Source organism: Ctenopharyngodon idella, chromosome 4, assembly GCF_019924925.1.
Source record: "Ctenopharyngodon idella isolate HZGC_01 chromosome 4, HZGC01, whole genome shotgun sequence".
Lineage (NCBI taxonomy): Eukaryota > Metazoa > Chordata > Actinopteri > Cypriniformes > Xenocyprididae > Ctenopharyngodon > Ctenopharyngodon idella.
This window is the reverse complement of record NC_067223.1, coordinates 23,370,769-23,393,346: the sequence shown is the minus strand read 5'-3', so window position 1 is coordinate 23,393,346 and position 22,578 is coordinate 23,370,769. Positions and strand designations below refer to the sequence as shown.

General features: G+C 38.0%; 2 protein-coding genes across 18 annotated transcripts in view; one reads left to right on the top strand and one right to left on the bottom strand.

Moving 5' to 3' along the window:
* Positions 1-22,578, top strand: part of LOC127511220 (uncharacterized) — a 120,069-nt gene that overhangs the window by 40,144 nt on the left and 57,347 nt on the right. The gene's annotated exons all lie outside the window — the stretch shown is intronic.
* LOC127511244 (membrane-spanning 4-domains subfamily A member 4A-like) overlaps positions 1-22,578 on the bottom strand; it is a 72,345-nt gene that overhangs the window by 34,885 nt on the left and 14,882 nt on the right. For 3 of the 15 annotated variants that reach the window (XM_051892045.1, XM_051892044.1, XM_051892054.1), the window contains exon 7: positions 6,794-6,859. The exons of 3 other annotated variants lie outside the window; for them this stretch is intronic. In XM_051892045.1, the coding sequence (XP_051748005.1) occupies positions 6,794-6,859 (66 nt within the window). Of the gene's footprint in view, positions 1-5,002; positions 6,702-6,793; positions 6,860-7,610; positions 7,725-12,730; positions 12,942-13,335; positions 13,463-14,649; positions 16,866-22,578 lie in introns of those variants that run through there. 9 more of the 15 variants (XM_051892043.1, XM_051892051.1, XM_051892048.1 and 6 more) reach the window with 8 other exon arrangements.

Sequence of the window (22,578 nt, the reverse complement as noted above, 5' to 3'; positions counted from 1 at the left end):
AATAAAAAAGACGCATTAGGATTGGCATTTGCAGATCTTCTAAACTCTATTGGTGTTAGACAACATGTGTCAGGACCCACTCATTGTCGTAATCATACTTTAGATCTAATATTGTCACATGGAATCGATATCGATGCTGTTGAAATTCTGCAGCAGAGTGACGACATCTCAGATCATTATCTAGTCTCGTGTATACTACATTTAGTCAAGGCGGCTAAACTGCCTCCATGCCATAAATATGGTAGAACCATCACTTCTACCACTAAAGATTGCTTTATAAATAATCTTCCTGATCATTTTCATCGCCTTAGCATACCAGACAGCTTAGAAGACCTCGATGTTGCAACAGAAACTATTGCCTCTGTCTTTTCCAGCACATTAGACTCAGTTGCTCCTTTGCGTTTAAAAAAGATTAAGGAAATTAATCCAATGCCATGGTACAATGAGCACACTCGGGCCCTAAAGTTAGCAGCCAGAAAAATGGAGCGCAGCTGGAAGAAATCAAAACTAGAAGTATTTCGTGGAGCGAAAGAATGATTGAGTACAGAAAGGCCTTAAAATCTGCTAGATCTGCCTATTTTTCAAAACTCTTAGAAGAAAATAAACACAACCCTAGGTACTTATTTGATACAGTGGCTAAATTAACAAGAAATAAAGCTTCAGCTTCTGATGTTTCCAAAGAGCACAGCAGTAATGACTTTATGAACTTCTTTACTTGCAAGATTGATAATATTAGAGAAAAAATAATAACCATGCAACCGTCTACTACAGTATCGTGTCAGATAGTGCATTGTAGTGTCCCTGAGGAAAAATTCAATTCATTTACTGCTTTAGGAGAGGAAGAATTGTCTAAACTTGTTAAATCATCAAAATCAACAACATGTATGTTAGACCCTATACCGACTAAGCTATTGAAAGAAATGCTTCCAGAGGTCATAGATCCTCTTCTCAATATCGTCAATTCATCTTTATCATTAGGATACGTACCAAAAACTTTTAAGCTGGCTATTATTAAACCTCTTATTAAAAAACCACAACTTGATCCTAGAGAATTAGTCAATTACAGGCCGATCTCAAATCTCACTTTTCTGTCAAAAATACTAGAAAAGGCAGTATCATCACAACTATGTTCCTTTTTAGAAAGAAATGGTATCTGTGAGGATTTCCAGTCAGGATTTAGACCGTACCATAGTACTGAGACTGCTCTCATTAGAGTTACTAATGATTTGCTCTTATCATCAGATCGTGGTTGTATCTCTCTATTAGTGTTACTGGATCTTAGTGCTGCATTTGACACTATTGATCACAATATTCTTTTAAATAGACTCGAAAATTATGTTGGCATTAGTGGAATTGCATTGTCATGGTTCAAATCATACTTATCTGACCGTTATCAGTTTGTAGTAGTAAACGAAGACATGTCATATCGATCACAAGTTCAATATGGAGTACCACAAGGCTCAGTACTAGGACCGTTGCTGTTCACTCTGTACATGCTACCCTTGGGAGATATCATTAGGAAGCATGGCGTTAGTTTTCACTGTTACGCTGATGATACTCAGCTCTATATTTCTTCGCGCCCTGACGAAACTTACCAATTCACAAAATTAACGGAATGCATAGCTGATATAAAAAATTGGATGACCAGTAATTTCCTACTACTAAATTCAGAAAAAACAGAGATTCTAATTTTTGGACCAAAAACTTCTTCACGTAATAACCTAGAATATTGTCTAACACTTGATGGCTGCTCTGTTAAGTCTTCGTCGTCAGTTAGGAAACTGGGTGTGCTCTTTGATACCAATCTTTCATTTGAAGGCCATGTTACTAGCATCTGTAAAACCGCATTCTTCCATCTTAAAAATATATCTAAACTACGACATATGCTCTCAATGAAAAATGCAGAACAGTTAGTTCATGCGTTCATGACCTCAAGGCTAGATTACTGTAATGCTCTACTGGGTGGTTGTTCTGCTCGCCTGATAAATAAACTACAGCTCGTACAAAATGCAGCAGCTAGAGTTCTTACTAGAACCAGGAAGTATGACCATATTAGCCCAGTTCTGTCAACACTGCATTGGCTTCCTGTTAAACGTCGTATAGATTTTAAAATCTTGCTAATTACTTACAAAGCACTAAATGGTTTAGCTCCCCAGTACCTGAGCGAGCTCCTAATTCATTATAGTCCTTCACGTCTATTGCGATCTCAGAATTCAGGCCAGCTGATAATACCTAGAATATCAAAATCAACTGCAGGTGGTAGATCCTTCTCCTATTTGGCACCTAAACTCTGGAACAATCTTCCTAGCATTGTTCGGGAAGCAGACACACTCTGTCAGTTTAAATCTAGACTAAAAACGCATCTCTTTAACCTGGCATACACATAACCAATTTATATTTTCAAATCCGTTAAAGGATTATTAGGCTGCATAAATTAGGTCAGCCGGAACCGGGAACACTTCCTATAACACCTGATGTACTCGTTACATCAGAAGAAGAATGGCATCTACGCTAATATTAGTCTTTCTGTTTATCCCGAGGTTCACCGTATTCAACCGGATCCGGGCCGTATCCAGGTGAGACCAAGGACCTGCACCTTGACACGACCACAACGCAGCCCTGACGTATCAGCAGAGATTGAGTCAACTAGATCATCCACTGTGAGGGCCTCATCGACACGACAGCCACGACACAGTTCCTCAACAACCGTCCATACCGGCGTGATCCTCAATTGGATGGAACTGAAATAAATACTTTTAATGTTGCGATCCTATTGGACTTATGATAGCAACCTGAATTGTAACAAAGCACTGTTGGCCAGAGGAGAACTGGCACCCCGACTAAGCCTGGTTTCTCCCAAGGTTTTTTTCTCCATTTTAACACCAATTTGCCACTTGTCTGCCACCTAATGTCACCTGATGGAGTTTGGGTTCCTTGCCGCTGTCGCCTCTGGCTTGCTTAGTTGGGGACACTTGACATTTGACTTGACATTTGATATTCAACAGTGCTTTGATCTGCCTGCATTGACACTATTCTTTAAGAGCTGCTGTGCAGCCAAACAATGTACCAGTTATCAATGTAAAGCTGCTTTGACACAATCTACATTGTAAAAAGTGCTATATAAATAAAGGTGACTTGACTTGACTTGACCGGCAGCTGCACCTAATGGTTCGTGTCTTACTCTTGCTGAGGCAGAGTAGAGACTAGATCATGGGGTTTTCAGCTGGAGCTTGTTGAAGAGTTGAAGGGGTGAAATTCCCCGTGACGAGAGAGAGCTGTGTGATTATGATGATGTGTTGTAAATGACATTGTTAGATTCAGCAGCAATTGCTCTTTTTGTTGTAAGCCAAACAAGAGAACAGGAGATGGCTGATGAGGATGAAGATGGTGAGCCTCCTGAATCCTCAAAGCCACCCTGCCTTGTTCTGTGTTTATTGTTTGGACTGCCCGCCTGTGTTTTGACCCTTTTGCCTGTTTGTGGACTACGATTGTGGATTATCCTTTCAATAAAACACTGCATTTGGATCCTCAACCATTTGTGTCTTGGAGCAGTTCATTACAGATAATCCACATTAACAGAAAACATACTGACCATTTGAAAGATATTACAATGGAGTCACATCTTTCCAGTGTGTATTGATCCCTTAAATGGACTGTCAGGAGTTCAAAGAAGTGATCATGGTTTCACTATACCAGTTCATGTACAGAGAAAGACATAGGGTAAAACTCATTATGTTAGGTGTGAGTTAGAGTAGTGTCGCCAATACCGGCAACTTGCTCACCGGAGTGGACACACATTTAGTCTCTGTGAACACTTTTGTTCACTGGATTATTGTTTTGACACAGCATTTGAGGAGCACCTGGAAGCAAGTGTCCTTGATGAGATGGTCAAGCTTAAATTCATAGGAGAGTAAAAGAAGGGAGTTTGTTTGAAAAGACAAAAATTAGCTCAGACAGCTCATGTTTTATTTTCAGAGTTGGTGGCATTAGGTAAATCTCAAAAGTAAATCACTCTATCCATACATGAGCCTACTGTTCATTACTATAATCTCATTGGGAGAGTAATGGTCACATACAATTCAACGGCTGGTACTTGGCACTGCCCATGTGCAAAGCCATGTATGTCTTCCCCTCACAAAAACATTGCCAAATGGTACTTGTTCCAAACAAATAAGAACTTGTTCAGACAACAGACAAAGCTTCTAAATCAGGTGACACCTTGGGCACTCGTAAGAGCACATCTTCACTTCCCATGTCATCTAAGATGTTTTATTTTCTTTCTTCAGTCAAAAAGAAATGAAGGTTTTTGGGGAAAACATTCCAGGATTTTTCTCCATACAGTATAGTGGACTTCAACGGCTACCAACAGTTTGAAGGTCCAAATGTCAGTTTCAGTGCAGCTTCGAAGGGCTCTACACAATCCCAGATGAGGAATAAGGGTCTTATCAAGCGAAATGATTGGTCATTTTCTTATATATATACATACATACATACACTTTTCAACCACAAATACTTGTCTTGTACTGCTCTGCAATGCGCCACGCATTACGTAATCATGTTGGAAAGGTCACGTAGGTGGAAGTACCAATCCAGTGCCTACAAAGCAAACATGCAAAAAATGGTACGATGTTAAACAACGATGTTGGACAATTTTGAAGTTGGAGAAAATTAGTTTTTCACCCTACCGCGCTACTTCCGCCTATGTCACGTGTGACCTTTCCAACATGATTACGTAATGCATGGCTCATCGCAGAGCAGTGCAAGATGAGCATTTGTGGTTAAAAAGTATATAATTTTTTACTTATTTTAGAAATTGACCAATCGTTTCACTAGATAAGACCCTTATTCCTCGGCTGGGATCATGTAGAGCTCTTTGAATCTGTATTGGAGAAGTTTTGACATGCCTTGACATTTGTGCTTTTTTTAGTAGCTTATAAACATGAATGGCAAAAGTGTCATTACTAGGGGTGTGACGAGACATGAGATTGGATTCACGAGAACAAAATTTTTACACTATTTTTAAGAAATCCTCAATGATTAAATATATGAATGGAAAAGTCTTTTATTCAACTGAAAATCACAAAATGCAAAACAATTTAGGTGCATTTTGATATCAACTTGTAATGAATGTCATTTTACTTCTGTTTTAATGAATTCTATGCAGTAAAGAACATGCAGACACTGCAAAATGTTTTGCCACAAACTCTACCGACTGGCCTTTTCCCTGTACGATTTCACATGACAAATCTATCTCCTTTCCAAAAATCGAGCATAAAAAATTATAAACAGTATAAATAAAATAAATATATAAATAACGCTTTAAATGCAAACAATAAGAGCATCCATAATCAAAGTACTGCTCTCTCAAAACTAAAAGTGCAAACAGAAACTATTTTTTTCTTCAAGCATGAAAAAGAGATAAATAAACTACACAGAACAGATATGGTCATGTTCTTTTTCAAGAATATAAGCATGTTGACGATTTCTGACAGCAGTTGAGACCTTTGGGCAGTAACTATGTCTCCTGCAGTTGAAAAAACACGCTCACTTGGAACACAGGTAGCAGGGATGGAAAGGTATGCTTTGGCAAGTGGAGATAGCAAAGGATATCTAGAGCTGTTTTCTCTCCACCACTTCAGAGGGCAGCAACTGAGTGGGATAGAGATTAATTTCCCTCTCAATCCCGCTGCTGGACTTTTCTGTCTAAGAGAAAGAGTCCCCTAGTAGATCCTCAAGCGACGTCTATTCGGAAGCAAGTTCTGTCTCTTCTGACTCAACTCCAAGAGTCGCCTCTCCCTTGTGTGGGACAGTGAGCTGCTGCCTCTTTTCTCCTCCTCGTACTCTATTCATCTGTGGTCTTGTGTATCCCCACCCGTATTGAAACGAGGGCAGGGATGAACACGGTCTAAACTGCTCCTGTTTAGTCACCATGATAATATATAGAGTGGGTAGACGGACAACGCCAAATAAGACAAACGATTACATATATGGCGCTTGCTGAAGAAACGGAAGCTATCGCTTCAGTGTTTTCATCATGCTTTATAGTTTCCTGGTCTGTGACATCACCAGCTTCTGATGTCTCGTCACACCATTGGACTGATTTCGCATGTGCTTCACGACAATCACACAGTGTTCCCACAGCGTCATTCGACCCAGCATGAGTTCCCTTACTGTTGTTTTAATGAAGTTTTAATGAGATATATGTCTGTATGTCCTCCAGGAGATTGATATTCTCCTGCCAGGCTGTTGTTGTAAATCAGAATTTGTTCTTAAGTGACTTGTCTGGTTAAATACAGGTGAAAGGTTAAAAAAAAAAAAGATATAAATAAGTCATTTTTATATTCTGTATACTTTATTCTTACAGATTATACTGTATTAAGCATTTAGTTGTTCAAAACAATCTATTCGGTTTCATTGATAATTAGGCAAATTTCTTTACTTCATTAAAGAAAGGAAAACATGAAATAGTATCTAGTCTTGAATTGTTATTGTTTACACATTTGTGACTTAAATTTTGTTTTATTATTGCTGTCATGTTCTCTTTTTAATGAAAGGACATTGGAGATAATGGACAGGAAATCACTGGGAAACTCATGTGTCCCACCTCAACTCTGTTTTAATATTCATTATTTAATTTCACTGTATTGTGGAGGATCTTCGGCAGGAAGGTGATGCATTGAAGGGTTGCTGACCACAGATATCTGCAGGAAAAAAAACTATATGATCAGCCTTCTTTTTTTGAGTACTATTTTACACATAGTCTAATTTAACTGGGCTTACAAGCTTCTCTTACCTCTGGGTTGTTAAGATTATGGAAGTGATTGGGCCCAAAAGGTAAAACCTGTGGAACAAACGGCACCTTTGGAAAAATGCACAAGAAGCATTAATATGTGCAACGACACTGGCAGACAGTTTCAGTTTTACAGGTTTATAGACATTGTACTTCAAATGAAGTAGAAAACAGCAAAAGACAGAAATCCTTCTGAAATGTCCTGGTGTGAAACCTTATGCTTTCATTTGGGTTTCTTAAAATAATGTCACAACTGAAAAACCACATGACATTTCTCAGTAGATGGTAATGTTGCTGTTTTTGAAGCATTTAAACTTGGAGTTTTGCTATTAGTAGAGACGTTGAACACTGTTGAGAGACGCACAGACTCGGGTAATTCACAGATGTTTAATCTCTGCATATCAATGGCTCAAACCTCCATTACTAGCTCTAAAATGATGTTTTAGAATAAGGGATGTGTAGAAAAGTAGTTGCAAGAAAAAGTGCTTTAAGGACAAAAACCTGACAAATAACTTGAAACAAAATTTTTTAAGTAGGGAAAAACTGACTCCATTGAATTAGTAGTTGCATGTTTCAGAGTGAAAAGCTGTACTGTGATCATGTACATGTGTGCAGCTTATAATACCATGTTTTTAAAGTGTCTCGGTTCACAGTAAATGCTGCTTCTCACCAACTCTATCTGTGCAAGTGCTGCAAGTTTAACGTTTGGTAATTAAATGTGCGAACACCCTTAAAAAAACCAAATCCATTATATGTGCATATCTGAGGAGTTCAGCTGACAAAAAAGGTTTGGGAACCCCTGACCTGACACATCACTCACCTGTGGAGAATAGCAGCAGGTGACTTTACAGGCAAATGCTGACAGACAGATGGAGATGATAAACTCAAGGATGGCGAATATCAATGATACACTACTGATTCCAAGGAAGAGAGTCTGAGAGAGAATTCAACATTAGCACAAAAGTAATTACAAAATAATTGATAGTTGGCACTCACACTGGTACAATCAGCAGTTCAGAATCTACAATCTACAATGCTTTCTTACATTGTAAATGATCAGTAATAGTAAGAGATCTATAAACTACTTCTGAAATGTTGGAAAAAGATTGGACGGATGAGTGCAGATTATGGCTTGACTTTTGACAAGTGTTCTGACCACACAGTGATCTTACTGTAATTAATAAATGTGAATATAAAAGTTGGTGACATACGTTATACTTTGCCTCAGCAAAATCAATTGAAATTATGAGAAAAGAAGTGCCTGCAGTTACAGCACTGAAAATGTTCATTCCAAGTGAACCTTTCACCTGTAGATAGAAAAAAAAAAAACATAAAATAGATTTAATAAAACTAATCCAAACAACAGGAAGTAAAACAAATGTGTGCACACAACACCAGACAAACCACAAACAATCATGAACTAATTCACTAAACTATGGTAACAAACAAGGCAGGCAAGACAACAAGGGAAACAGGAACTGAACACAGAAACAAATGGGAACAGAGAAAACACTTCAACATAAAAGTCAATACAAACACAAGACACACCACCAGGATCATGACACTGACAATTTGAGCTGTCTACAAATTATGGTCACTGATGCCCATACACTTTTATAGAAGAAAAATAAGGAAGAAAAAAATCAGTACAAACACAATAGGTTTCAAGTACTTCCGGTGCTTCAAGCCCTAAAAATGACACGTGTTGTGTACATACCAAACGCAAACTGGAGGGTGAATTCAGTTTGTTTTCTGCAGCAATGGAGAGTGAGCCTGCGATAATGTACTGAGAGCAGAGAGAAAGACACAAATCAAGACTTCTGCTGGAATATGTAACTTGTGTTATAAAAGACACAACACTTAATTGTATAATTGTTTCTTACGATGAGAGATCCCCAGTAAGGAATACCACTATAGACAAAGGTGGATGCTGCATGAAGTGAAGACACGATTCCCAACAGGAGAGTCCACAGACCAATCATTATCTCTACAGTCTGTGAAGGAATAAAGTCTTTTATAAAGTAACTAAAACAATATAAAATTTGGCAATTCTACAATAGAGATACACTAAAAACAAAGAATAAGACTTGGAGCATGCGCATAAACCTTGCGCGCTGTATACAAACCTTAGTAAAGCTTCGAAATAAAGCTTTATTTTAATAAAGCTTTAGGCTCGGTAGCTTCTGCAGCGCGAACACAAGCATGTAGTACGCTGTTGTTGTTGTTTTGTGCTGTTAGCGGTGTCTGACTAGCGTCGACATCGTTTCACAAAATATATGGATTGGCTGTACACACGAAAATGCAAAGGCGTCGTTTTCAGATTTATCCACTCTGGGACCCGGTTTCACCTTCTGAAAACGCCGGAACCGTCTAGACAAAACACCTATACGATACAAAATTTTTGCGTATACAGCTAAACTCGTCTCCGTGTGGATGGGGCCTCAGTTGATTGGACATGATTTGCAAAGGCACGCACTTGTCTATACAAGATCCCACAGTTAACAGTGCATGTTGGAGCACAAACCAAGCCATGAAGTCCAAGGAGTTGTCTGTAGACCTCCGAGACAGGATTGTATCGAGGCACAGATCTGGGAAAGTTATAGAAAATGTTTTGCAGTATTGAAGATCCCAGTGAGCACAGTGGCCTCCATCATCCGTAAATGGAAGAAGTTTGGAACCACCAGGACTCTTCCTAGAGCTCCAGCATTTCTCTGTGGAGAGAGGACAACCTTCCAGAAGAACAACCATCTCTGCAGCACTCCACCAATCAGGCCTGTATGGTAGAGTGGCCAGACGGAAGCCACTCCTCAGTTAAAGGCACATGACAGCCTGCCTGGAGGACTCTCAGACCATGAGAAACAAAATTCTCTGGTCTGATGAAACAAAGATTGACCTCTTTGGCCTGAATAGCATGTCTGGAGGAAACCAGGCACCGCTCATCATCTGGCCAATACCATCCCTACAGTGAAGCATGGTGGTGGCAGCATCATGGTGTGGGATGTTTTTCAGCAGCAGAAACTGGGAGACTAGCCAGGATCGAGGGAAAGATGAATGCAGCAATGTACAGAGACTTCCTTGATGAAAACCTGCTCCAGAGCTCTCTGGACCTCAGACTGGGGCAAAGGTTCATCTTCCAACAGGACTATGAACCTAAGCACACAGCCAAGATAACAAAGGAGTGGCTATGGGATAACTCTGTGAATGTCCTTGAGTGGCCCAGCCAGAGCCCAGACTTGAACCCGATTGAACATCTCTGGAGAGATCTGAAAATGACTGTGCACCGACGCTCCCCATTCAACCTGATGGAGTTTGAGAGGTCCTGCAAAGAAGAATGGGAGAAACTGTCCAAAAATAGGTGTGCCAAGCTTTTAGCATCATTCTCAAAAAGACTTGAGGCTGGAATTACTATTGAGTAAAGGCTGTGAATGTTTATGTACATGTGATTTTTTTATTTTTTATTATTTTATTTTTTTTGTAATAAATTTGCAAAGATTTCAAACAAACATCTTTCACGTTGTCATTATGGGGTATTGTTTGTACAATTTTGAGGAAGATAAAGAATTTAATCCCTTTTGGAATAAGGATGTAACATAAGAAAATGTGGAAAAACTGAAGAGCTGTGAATCCTTTCCGGATGCACTGTAAAATGATCAGTTCTTTGCAATAAGAGTAAATAGTAATTAGATGCTATCTATACTTTATATTGGCAGATAGTATTTGCACCTCAGGATTTTCGTACATTAACTCCCTCGGGTCGGCGGTCACGCCGGCGATACCACCTCGGTTTTTTCTTACCAGTGTGAAAGAGACTCAAAATACTCTGTCAGTGTTGCACATACAATTAAGAGTTACACACCATTTTAATCTGTGGAATATCTTCTTTTAATCGAAAACAAAAATTCTGTGTTTATGTAATCCGTATGAAAATAGACACATGTCAGAAGTCCGCGATTCAGCTCATTATCCGCTAATGCGGCCACGCCCACGGAGCTAGCGATATTCAGATGCAAATTCTGAGGCAATACATGTATACATCGTCTCAATCATGTATTTATTGTCTTGAGTAAAGACACTTAAAAGTGTTTATCTGTATGTTAAAGCCATGTTAAAGCCATGGTTAGAGACCTCTGAAAGACATGCCGTTATTTCCTGGAATGTCCTGTTCTTCTTTAGAGTAATTTGTGGACTAAATGTGCACAGAGCGCCCTCCGGCTGCAAGTATGAATTGAAAACACAGTATCCAGCGTTCATAGTGATGACAATAAATATTAAATAAATACTACTCTGTATAGAAAATTGACATAAACCTATGAGAATCCATCAGTATTTCTCCAAATGTGCATGCTTTTAAGCTAAAAGGCTATGTGAAATGCTATAGAGGTAACATGAATGTTCAGACGCTTTGCATCACAGAAATACATTATATTTTAAAGTATATAATAGAATACCATTACTTTAAATTGTAATAATATTTCACAGTATTGCTGTTTTTTCTGTATGTTTGATATACACCATGATGAGCTTGAGACGTGATCACAGAGGGTTTTTTCACAGCCTACCTGACTGAAAGGGCTCATTATTATGCAGGTCATTAGAGGTCTTTATGCGATTCTTTTGTCTTCTCAGGTGTGAATTACCTCATTATTCATGATGATTCATGCCTCCACGCATACTGTGTTTCTTGACAAAAAGTGTCTTACAAAAACTAAATCAATATATTGTTTTATTTGAACGTGTAGGCAGGATAATTTTTACATCATTTTGAAGAAAAAACTCTAGTCTACAACCTGAAGTCTTGTGAACACAGATTTAATATATATTTTTTTGGCTTTATTTCAGTGACTTAAGTTTTTTGTTTTTTCAATAACCACGCATAAACGTTATTCCTTCAAAAACACAAACATGTACATACATGTTCCTCACATATTATTGTAGCCTAGTTCGTGCTGAATACAGTGTAATGACACTTTTTCCATTAATATGTTTATGAACAACTGAAAAAAGCACAAATGTCAGGGCATGTCAAAACTTCTTCAGGGCCCCGAAAATCCTCAGACCCCAGAGGGTTAACAGGATGCAATAACATCATAGAGTGTAAATGATTATATTTATTAAAATTATTAAATGGATGCTGCCTTAATGGGAGAATGAAACCCACCCTACACCTTCCCCTAACCCTACCCAATAAAGACTTTTAATATTATTAAACACTCGTTTGCAGTTTATTTCCACTTTTAGAACATTATTTTAATTTTTATTGAAAATAAATGCGAGCTTGGCCAAAGGCAGATTCGAACCCGCCTCGATCATGTTATACGCCAGAGCTGCAAGCCTTACTCGCTACTGTTGCGCCACTGAGGACACTGAATTCTGTTGGTCTTTTTTTAAAACTTGAGTGGCCCAACCAGACATTGGTGGGCGGAGCTAGTGTAAATAGCATTTGTCAACAAGGGACGCTATTTGCACTTAGTGTAAATAGACACTCCGATAAAAAGTTTTGGGGAACATTATGAAATGTACAACATACACTTTTTAGCAGCTGTACTAAAAATGGACTTATGCTTGTACTTCAAAAATATCCAGGTACTCTCATTGCATGATTTATGAATGAGCAAAATTTGTCCATTACTTTACATTTTTTGATAGTTTGCAATTCCTAAAACATTCTTCTCTGTGACTGTGAGAGTGATACACTAACAATTTTTTATGATTTTACTCTGTAAATGATAAACCTTATCTTATATTTCTGTATTTCCTGCATTGTCACCAAGGCATTGGATCACATTCTTCAATAATAAAAAAAAAAAATAATAATGTGAATGCTTTGTTCATGTGTGTACCACTCATTTTTTGTAATTTATTCATGTACTTTCCTTACCTCACACTGACATAAACCCAAATAATTGTTTGATTTTTATGTGTGTATGATCAATTTCTCACCCCAAGGGCTTTTGGTTGGCCTTTCAGAAACGGCTGAATTCTATGAAGAGGTGAAACTCCTGCTGACTGTTGTACATAAACAGGCACAGGAGCATTTGTCCCAGTTCCAGCTGCTGTTGTTTGTGTTGGTGGTTGAAACTGGATGACAAGCGTCGAAGAGGTCAGGGGTACGACAGTTTGAGACATTCTTGTTTCTGAATCTGAAACTGACCTGTTTAAAATCATAGTAAATTGAGACATGTAAATAATATGATTATAAAATAGATTTATGTAAACAAACTTTCCCATTTATTTATTAAAATATTATATATTCATGATTTTTATTATTATAAATGTGGTCTTCACATTGTTGAAAAACCTATGAATGAGCTTATGTCAATAGTAGTTATTACCATTAAATTACTGTCATCAACTAGAATAACTCTATTAGAGCTTAAAAACAGAAATTATCCTATATAACAAACAGCTCATTAGCATTTAAGGCATTTAGCAGATCCTCTTTTCCAAAGACACTTACAAAAGTGCCCTACCAACCATTATAGAGAATAGGCATCTGTATAAAGGTAGTCAGATAGTCAGTGTAAGTCTATAATTTGTTGTTTTACCGGAATAAATCTTCTCTTCACTCTGTAGTTGATTTCACTCTTCTGAGATGAGCCGACGTAAGTAAAATGTCCGAGTAACTGCTGATACTGTTTCCCAGACTGAACAAGAAGCACGTGGAGCTCAGCTGGTTAGGAGGGGTGGCAAAGCTGGCCATTTCATAAGATAATAATATCAAAAAAGACAATAATTAACTGAAGGACTCATAAATGTTTTTATGTTGTATATAACAACAAGTGATCTGCATGCTGGTTTGGAAACAGGCATGTAAATACTAGATAAAGCAGTAGCTACTTTCTACCTTATTAAGAGAGGGAGTGGGTTTCAATCACACCCTCATTGGGTAACATATAAAAGTGATTGATTTAATTTTACTCTGTAGTGCACAAAGAAAAGCACAAGAAGCTTTTACACTCTGATAATCTTTTACTATAATGTGGTAATTCATGGTAATATATGTCGATATTAGTCAATGTAAGATAATAAAATGCTGTTAGCTGTGTTGTGGGTGCCCACAGTAAGAAAGCAATCCATACATTTTAATAACTAAAAGAGTTGTATGTGATTTGTTTTTGACAATTATTTGTATAGTAATAGCATTGTCTGTATTATTTATTCAACTAGTATAGCAGTATGTCACAATGTAAACTTCAAATAAGAACATAATGTTTGATGAGATCAGGGATTATGTGGTTATTAATGTGCTTGTGTAACTGTGGGTGATGAAGAATGTGGGCACAGAAGAGATATTTTAATGATTTTTATTGACATTGACGTTTCAGCTCACTGATTAAATATACAATAAAGTGCTTAAAAGAACTTTGAGTGTGGATCACAACTGTAGACTTGGATTAATTGAATACATTTACACACCAAAATGAGAAATGTAAGGTTGAACCACTGCAGTCATGTGGACTATTTTAACGATGTCTTTAGTACCTTTCTGGACCTTGACAGTGGTAATTAAATTGTTGTCTATGGACGAGTCAGAGAGCTCTCGGATTTCATCAAAAATATCTTCATTTGTGTTCCAAAGATAATGTACATGAGGGTGAGTAATAGGCTAAATGACAGAAATTTCACTTTTAAGTGAAGTAAACCTTTAAGTTAAAAAGAGCTGCAACAAGCTGTGAATTAGGGCTTCATGGTACTTTCTGATTCAGCGTTGCTCTGTGTGTTTTCAAGCTCATTCTCGACGTCCTCACCATTCGTCTCTAGACACAAAAAAAAATGTAAACACAGGGCCCATGTTGAAAAATCCCTTTAAATGTTAACCAGTAATTTAATAATAATAACAGAAATAACTCAATACCAACCTGAACTGTTAATGACAGAAGCCAGAGTCCTAATGATAGGTCTGTGGCCGAGAATCCTATCCATTTCGTCAAAAAACTTGAATTTTGTGAATTTTTTCTGATGAGATACTTCAAAATGTGCATAAACACAGGGCGATGGAAACATAGCTATTGTCAGTTCATCAAAGGTGCATTATAAGCAAACGATAGGCATAAACGTGTGATATTAAATTATTGTGAACTGCTCTGAAACTATGTTCCTGTTGCACATGCAAAAACATACTTTAAAAACAAATGACTAATTTATGTTAAACAATATCTGATGAGCCATAATCAAATAAAAACAAAAAGAGAGAAAGTTACACATTAAAATGATGTAGTATTGTTAAATGCCTCTCCACTCTTTTGCAAAGAAGGCCACAAATATCCCTGTTTGCTTCTGTACCTGAAACAACAAAATATTTGCAGCTTTAAATTAACTAAGCAAGTTAATCAAATCTCATACATACATTAGAACAAAATATAGTTCCCTTTCGAAAGGGAACTCAACACTGCATTCGAAAACACTTTTGGGGAACGCCTCCTCGTGAACCGGTGTCTGAAAATAATATCAACTCACGACAATCCTATTGGCCGGCGACAGCCTATGACGTCATCATTATATACATCACAGTATATAAGGAGCTCCTAGAGAACCAGTCAGTATCTTTTCATTAGGGACTATTTTGTTTGAAAGCAAGCGATATAAAACCAATATTAAGGTAAGACAAATTATGTCTAACAAACGTTTCAGGAAGTGTGTGCATCCATGTCCCGTAGTGTTGACATCTGATCACATATATAACTTATAACGTTGTCTTTTATGAGAACAAAAGAGCAGTTCTTGAGGGATCTGTCTGTTTTTATTGTGTGTTTTATTGTAAAATGCTCCACTCTGTTCTGGTCTTTTCCTCGAGAGGAGAAGGACCGGCAGCTGCACCTAATGGTTCGGGTCTTACTCTTGCTGAGGCAGAGTAGAGACTAGATCATGGGGTTTTCAGCTGGAGCTTATTGAAGAGTTGAAGGGGTGAAATTCCCCGTGACGGGAGAGAGCTGTGTGATTATGATGATGTGTTGTAAATGACATTGTTAGATTCAGCAGCAGTTGCTCTTCTTGTTCTAAGCCAAACGAGAGCAGGAGATGGCTGATGAGGATGAAGATGGTGAGCCTCCTGAATCCTCAAAGCCACCCTGCCTTGTTCTGTGTTTATTGTTTGGACTGCCCACCTGTGTTTTGACCCTTTTGCCTGTTTGTGGACTACGATTGTGGATTATCCTTTCAATAAAACACTGCATTTGGATCCTCAACCATTTGTGTCTTGGAGCAGTTCATTACAGATAATCTACATTAACAGAAAACATACTGACCATTTGAAAGATATTACAATGGAGTCACATCTTTCCAGTGTGTATTGATCCCTAAAATGGACTGTCAGGAGTTCAAAGAAGTGATCATGGTTTCACTATACCAGTTCATGTACAGAGAAAGACATAGGGTAAAACTCATTATGTTAGGTGTGAGTTAGAGTAGTGTCGCCAATACCGGCAACTTGCTCACTGGAGTGGACACACATTTAGTCTCTGTGAACACTTTTGTTCACTGGATTATTGTTTTGACACAGCATTTGAGGAGCACCTGGAACCAAGTGTCCTTGATGAGATGGTCAAGCTTAAATTCATAGCTCTCCTATGAATTTAAGCTTGACCATCTCAAGAAGGCAGTTTATTTGAAAAGACAAAAATTAGCTCAGACAGCTCATGTTTTAATTTCAGTGTTGGTGGCATTAGGTGAATCTCAAAAGCAAATCACTCTCTCCATACATGAGCCTACTGTTCATTACTATAATCTCATTGGGAGAGTAATGGTCACATACAATTCAACGGCTGGTACCTAGCACTGCCCATGTGCAAAGCCATGTATGTCTTCCCCTCACAAAAACATTGCCAAATGGTACTTGTTCCAAACAACAGACAAAGCTTCTAAATCAGGTGACACCTTGGGCACTCGTAAGAGCACATCTTCACTTCCCATGTCATCTAAGATGTTTTATTTTCTTTCTTCAGTCAAAAAGAAATGAAGGTTTTTGAGGAAAACATTCCAGGATTTTTCTCCATACAGTATAGTGGACTTCAACGGCTACCAACTGTTTGAAGGTCCAAATGTCAGTTTCAGTGCAGCTTCGAAGTGATCCCAGATGAGGAATAAGGGTCTTATCAAGCGAAATGATTGGTCATTTTCTTAAAAAAAAAAAAAAAGTGTATATATAATATATATATATATATATATATATATATATTTATATAATGTATATACATACATACACTTTTCAACCACAAATACTTGTCTTGTACTGCTCTGCAATGATTACGCATTACGTAATCATGTTGGAAAGGTCACGTAGGTGGAAGTACCAATCCAGTGCCCACAAAGCAAACGTGCAAAGACTAAGCCAAAACGCCTTTACAAAAAAAGGTACGATGTTGAACAACGATGTTGGTTTCAACGATTTTGAAGTTGGAGAAAATGAGTTTTCCGCCTATGTCACGTGTGACCTTTCCAACATGATTACGTAATGCATGGCTCATCGCAGAGCAGTGCAAGACGAGCATTTGTGGTTAAAAAGTATATAATTTTTTACTTATTTTAGAAATTGACCAATCGTTTCACTAGATAAGACCCTTATTCCTCGGCTGAGATCATGTAGAGCTCTTTGAATCTGTACTGGAGAAGTTTTGACATGCCTTGACATTTGTGCTTTTTTTAGTAGCTTATAAACATGAATGGCAAAAGTGTCATTACTAGGGGTGTGACGAGACATGAGATTGGGTTCACGAGAATAAGACGAGACAAAATTTTTACACTATTTTTAAGAAATCCTCAATGATTAAATATATGAATGGAAAAGTCTTTTATTCAACATTCAACTGAAAATCACAATATGCATAACAATTTAGGTGCATCAATTGTAATATCAACTGTGTAATATCATTGCGCCTGCTGCAGCCATGGTACGGCAGCAAAGTTCCTTGATTATTACGCCGGAATGAGAGTATAGTTCCTAGCCATATCGGCCTAGAAAATCGCAACTTTTCATTTTCCGTTAGTCTTAGTACACAATGTAACTACAGAAGAGTCAAGTTTTAAATAGGAAAAATATCGAAACTCTTTGTCATTTTTGTGCGAGATGCTCACGGTCTAATCCGATTCAATGAACTATGCTAAGCTATGCTAAAAGTGCTACCGCCAGACCCGGAGATCGGCTGAATGGATTTGAAAATGGTGAAACTCAACTGTTTAACTCTAGGGGAGTTGGAAAATGAGCCTATTTTCAAAAATAGTGGCATGTTCCTTTAAAACAAAAATCATCTGACCATTTGCAACACAGAATCAACATAAAAATAAAATAAAAATGGCTTAAATAATGTCATCTCACTTGATACAAAACATAACACACATAGAGTGAATTCTTGTTGAAAACACCCAGCATACAAACAAGATTTTACAAATAAGTAGTCACTGGAGAAAAAAACTTCTGTGGCCGCTCTTCTTCACTGATGTATTGGTGGATTCAAGTCCTCCTGGAAGTTCGTATTACGAGGTGGGAAGTTGTGTTTACGACAGTAGGTGCGTTCAATTCACTTTTGTCATAGTAAGATGGTGGTGTATCTTCTCTTAATTAATTACACAAAAATACAACACTTCTAATTCTAGAAAACATAGAACAAAGAATGTTCATCAGGTGTGTTTTGCTTTTTTGTTTTTAATTAATTTATGAAGCCACTGTAAACTTTATCGTTACATATTATATTGTGCAGGGTATTAGCTTACTTCGTTGTAAACAGAAAAGCCTGACAATGTCACTGCTAAATACCTATAAGTATTGTGGTATTCCGCTATGTTTCTCACTCACACGCCCTCAACTCGTACAGATCGGGGCTTAGCGAAAATCCCGAGCTTCCCACTCGTGTTCACGGCATTGTGGTGTCGTTCATGTGCGTTCAGCTCGTAAATACTTGAATGCACAAATTCTCTTCTCCCCTAATGAATCTTTACTCACCAATAAGAGTGCACCTTCCAGTATGGAAGGTGGGACTAAAACTTTTACAGCCAATCAGAAAAAAAGTGGTTTTGCTCAACCATACACGTGCTGGTCATATAATTAGAATATCATCAAAAAGTTGATTTATTTCACTAATTCCATTCAAAAAGTGAAACTTGTATATTATATTCATTCATTACACACAGACTGATATATTTCAAATGTTTATTTCTTTTCATTTTGATGATTATAACTGACAACTAAGAAAAATCCCAAATTCAGTATCTCAGAAAATTAGAATACTGTGAAAAGGTTCAATATTGAAGACACCTGCTGCCACACTCTAATCAGCTAATTAACTCAAAACACCTCCAAAGGCCTTTAAATGGTCTCTCAGTCTAGTTCTGTAGGCTACACAATCATGGGGAAGACTGCTGACTTGACAGTTGTCCAAAAGACGACCATTGACACCTTGCACAAGGAGGGCAAGACACAAAAGGTCATTGCAAAAGAGGCTGGCTGTTCACAGAGCTCTGTGTCCAAGCACATTAATAGAGAGGCGAAGGGAAGGAAAAGATGTGGTAGAAAAAAGTATACAAGCAATAGGGATAACCGCACCCTGGAGAGGATTGTGAAACAAATCCCATTCAAAAATGTGGGGGAGATTCACAAAGAGTGGACTGCAGCTGGAGTCAGTGCTTCAAGAACCACTACGCACAGACGTATGCAAGACGTGGGTTTCAGCTGTTGTGTCAAGCCACTCTTGAACAACAGACAGCGTCAGAAGCGTCTCGCCTGGGCTAAAGACAAAAAGGACTGGACTGCTGCTGAGTGGTCCAAAGTTATGTTCTCTGATGAAAGAAAATTTTTTGCATTTCCTTTGGAAATCAGGGTCCCAGAGTCTGGAGGAATAGAGGAGAAGCACACAATCCACGTTGCTTGAGGTCCAGTGTAAAGTTTCCACAGTCAGTGATGGTTTGGGGTGCCATGTCATCTGCTGGTGTTGGTCCACTGTGTTTTCTGAGGTCCAAGGTCAACGCAGCCGTATACCAGGAAGTTTTAGAGCTCTTCATGCTTCCTGCTGCTGACCAACTATATGGAGATGCAGATTTCATTTTCCAACAGGACTTGGCACCTGCACACAGTGCCAAAGCTACCAGTACCTGGTTTAAGGACCATGGTATCCCTGTTCTTAATTGGCCAGCAAACTCACCTGACCTTAACCCCATAGAAAATCTATAGGGTATTGTGAAGAGGAAGATGCGATAGGCCAGACCCAACAATGCAGAAGAGCTGAAGGCCACTATCAGAGCAACCTGGGCTCTTATAACACCTGAGCAGTGCCACAGACTGATCGACTCCATGCCACGCCACATTGCTGCAGTAATTCAGGCAAAAGGAGCCCCAACTAAGTATTGAGTGCTGTACATGCTCATACTTTTCATGTTCATACTTTTCAGTTGGCCAAGATTTCTAAAAATCCTTTCTTTGTATTGGTCTTAAGTAATATTCTAAGTTTCTGAGATACTGAATTTGGGATTTTCCTTAGTTGTCAGTTATAATCATCAAAATTAAAAGAAATAAACATTTGAAATATATCAGTCTGTGTGTAATGAATGAATATAATATACAAGTTTCACTTTTTGAATGGAATTAGTGAAATAAATCAACTTTTTGATGATATTCTAATTATATGACCAGCACCTGTATTTGCATACATTATAAATATAGGTTCACACTCCTAAAAATAACGACAGTAATGAACACATTTGTGTGTGTCCAGATAAAATGTTCACAGATTGAGAGCTTTTCAATCATTGACAGGTTTTATTAACCAAGGTTACATAAAGAATAATAAAGTTTTATCATAGCATTCATACTGAACTTGCCTGTCCTTGTATCTGGGATACACTAAAGTGGCAATGCAGTCGAGTGGCTCAATCTCAACCTAGCTAAAGCGTCTATCCACTGCCTCTAGGAAAGTGGCTTTAATCATTTTGATACTTTGATCAGTGCTGTGCTCTATAGAAAGCTGCAGTCTCAATGATCACTGGTTTCGTCAGTTATTCAAAGGGAGCTAAAACATCGACTGTCTTCTCCATTAGTGTCCACTGGCAGGTTGTGGTCAGCTGCGTAGACACAGAGAGGCCACTTTTGCTCTGCATTATGATGTGTTGACTGCTGTTCCATCTAAGTTACACATCTTTCTGTAGGCGCTTGGTTGGCATTTTCATTTCCAGACATGTGTAGGCTTGTTGTGAATGTTTAAAATGCCCTACAATCTTCCTCGCAATAGCCAGTGTCTCGGTGAAGCTGCGCTGAGAAAGCAGACCCTCATATACAACAAGCTGAAGTGTGTGCGCGATGCCCATGTTCGGTACCCCTATACCATCTATTGCTTTTTTCATATTTTTTGCATTGTCCCGCAAAATGACACAGACCCATTGAACGTTTTCCCAAATGTTCAGCATCTCCTCAATTGCCTGTTTAATATTCTCTGCTGTGAGACCCAAGGATTAAAGTGAAAAAAATTCTTCTGACTGAATTTTTTTTCAGGCCAAGTCATATTCCTTTAACCGACACATTATTTAAATAGTCGAGACCAATGGCGTTTTAAGGGGAGATGTTTTAAACAGCTTTAATATTGCCAGTTTGCGTATTTTAAAAGCTATTTTTAATCTATGAAAAATGATATTTACCTTGACAAATAATCATATAACCAGCAGGTGGCGGAAGAGTAGCATTTATTTGCGCATATATAGAGAGATGTAGAGGTGGTTGCAAGGCAAGAGAAACGTTAAATCATGTCCTCCAGATCTGCGAAATAACACACGATGGAAGATCAACAGGGTCGTCAAGAGGCTAGATGTGAACTTGAACAGGGAAGCCTTTAAGACCTGGGTCAAGCCTATCATCCCCACCGCTCAGTCGTTCATTAAACCAGATCTGGTCGTGGAGAAGGGGAGTACGATAATCGTAATGGATGTTTTGATTATATATGATTTATATTTATATGATTTATATATGCGGGGCACTTGACTGTAGGGGGTATTGGTCCTCTCAGCATTAATGACTCTTTTTGATGATTCCCCCTTAGTTTTTCCCTAGTAGCATCCCTTTGGATGCGTTTTTGTTTGGACTAGTAGGCGAGGGACAGCAAGGGTTTCCTCAAGTCACCACTCAGGTGTGCTTATCATTATTAGATGACCTACCACCTAATAATCTCGAATGTAAAATAGTCATTTCTTGTAATAGTTTTTCACTTAGGTTTTGTTTTTAAACAAATATTAAACATTATAAAATAACTAGTTTTGTCAATGTGAAGTATTAAGTACTCACAAAATCTCATGAAAAACAATAACTTTTCATGTGAAAACACAGAAAGCGAGCACCGCTCTTTCCCTTTGTAATCACAGCAGCTGTCAGTCAGTGCAGCGCAAGCTTGATGATTTTGGCACAATTGTGAAAACTAATTTATATAGTATAAATAAAACTATAATAATTTAATTTTTGACGCTTTTTTTCACATGAAAGTGTGAAAACTGATGGTCGAATTGAATTTATCTGAGGAGGAACATGGTATGTCTTTATTTTTTTGTGTTTGAATAACTAAATTAATGCTACGCTTGACTATTTAAGTGACTATATTCTGATTATAAACTAAGTATTACAATATTTATGCCCAACACCACAAGCAAGTGACATTTCACCGGAAGTTTAATATAAGCTGGCCTATATTATTGGGGAAGTTCTAAAGAACACTCCGTGCATATAATCAATTCTCGATTCAGCATGAATGACCTACAATGGCGACATTTTTCTGCTAGTGCCCTAAACTCACTAGCAGAAAGGCAAGCGTGATATAAACAAA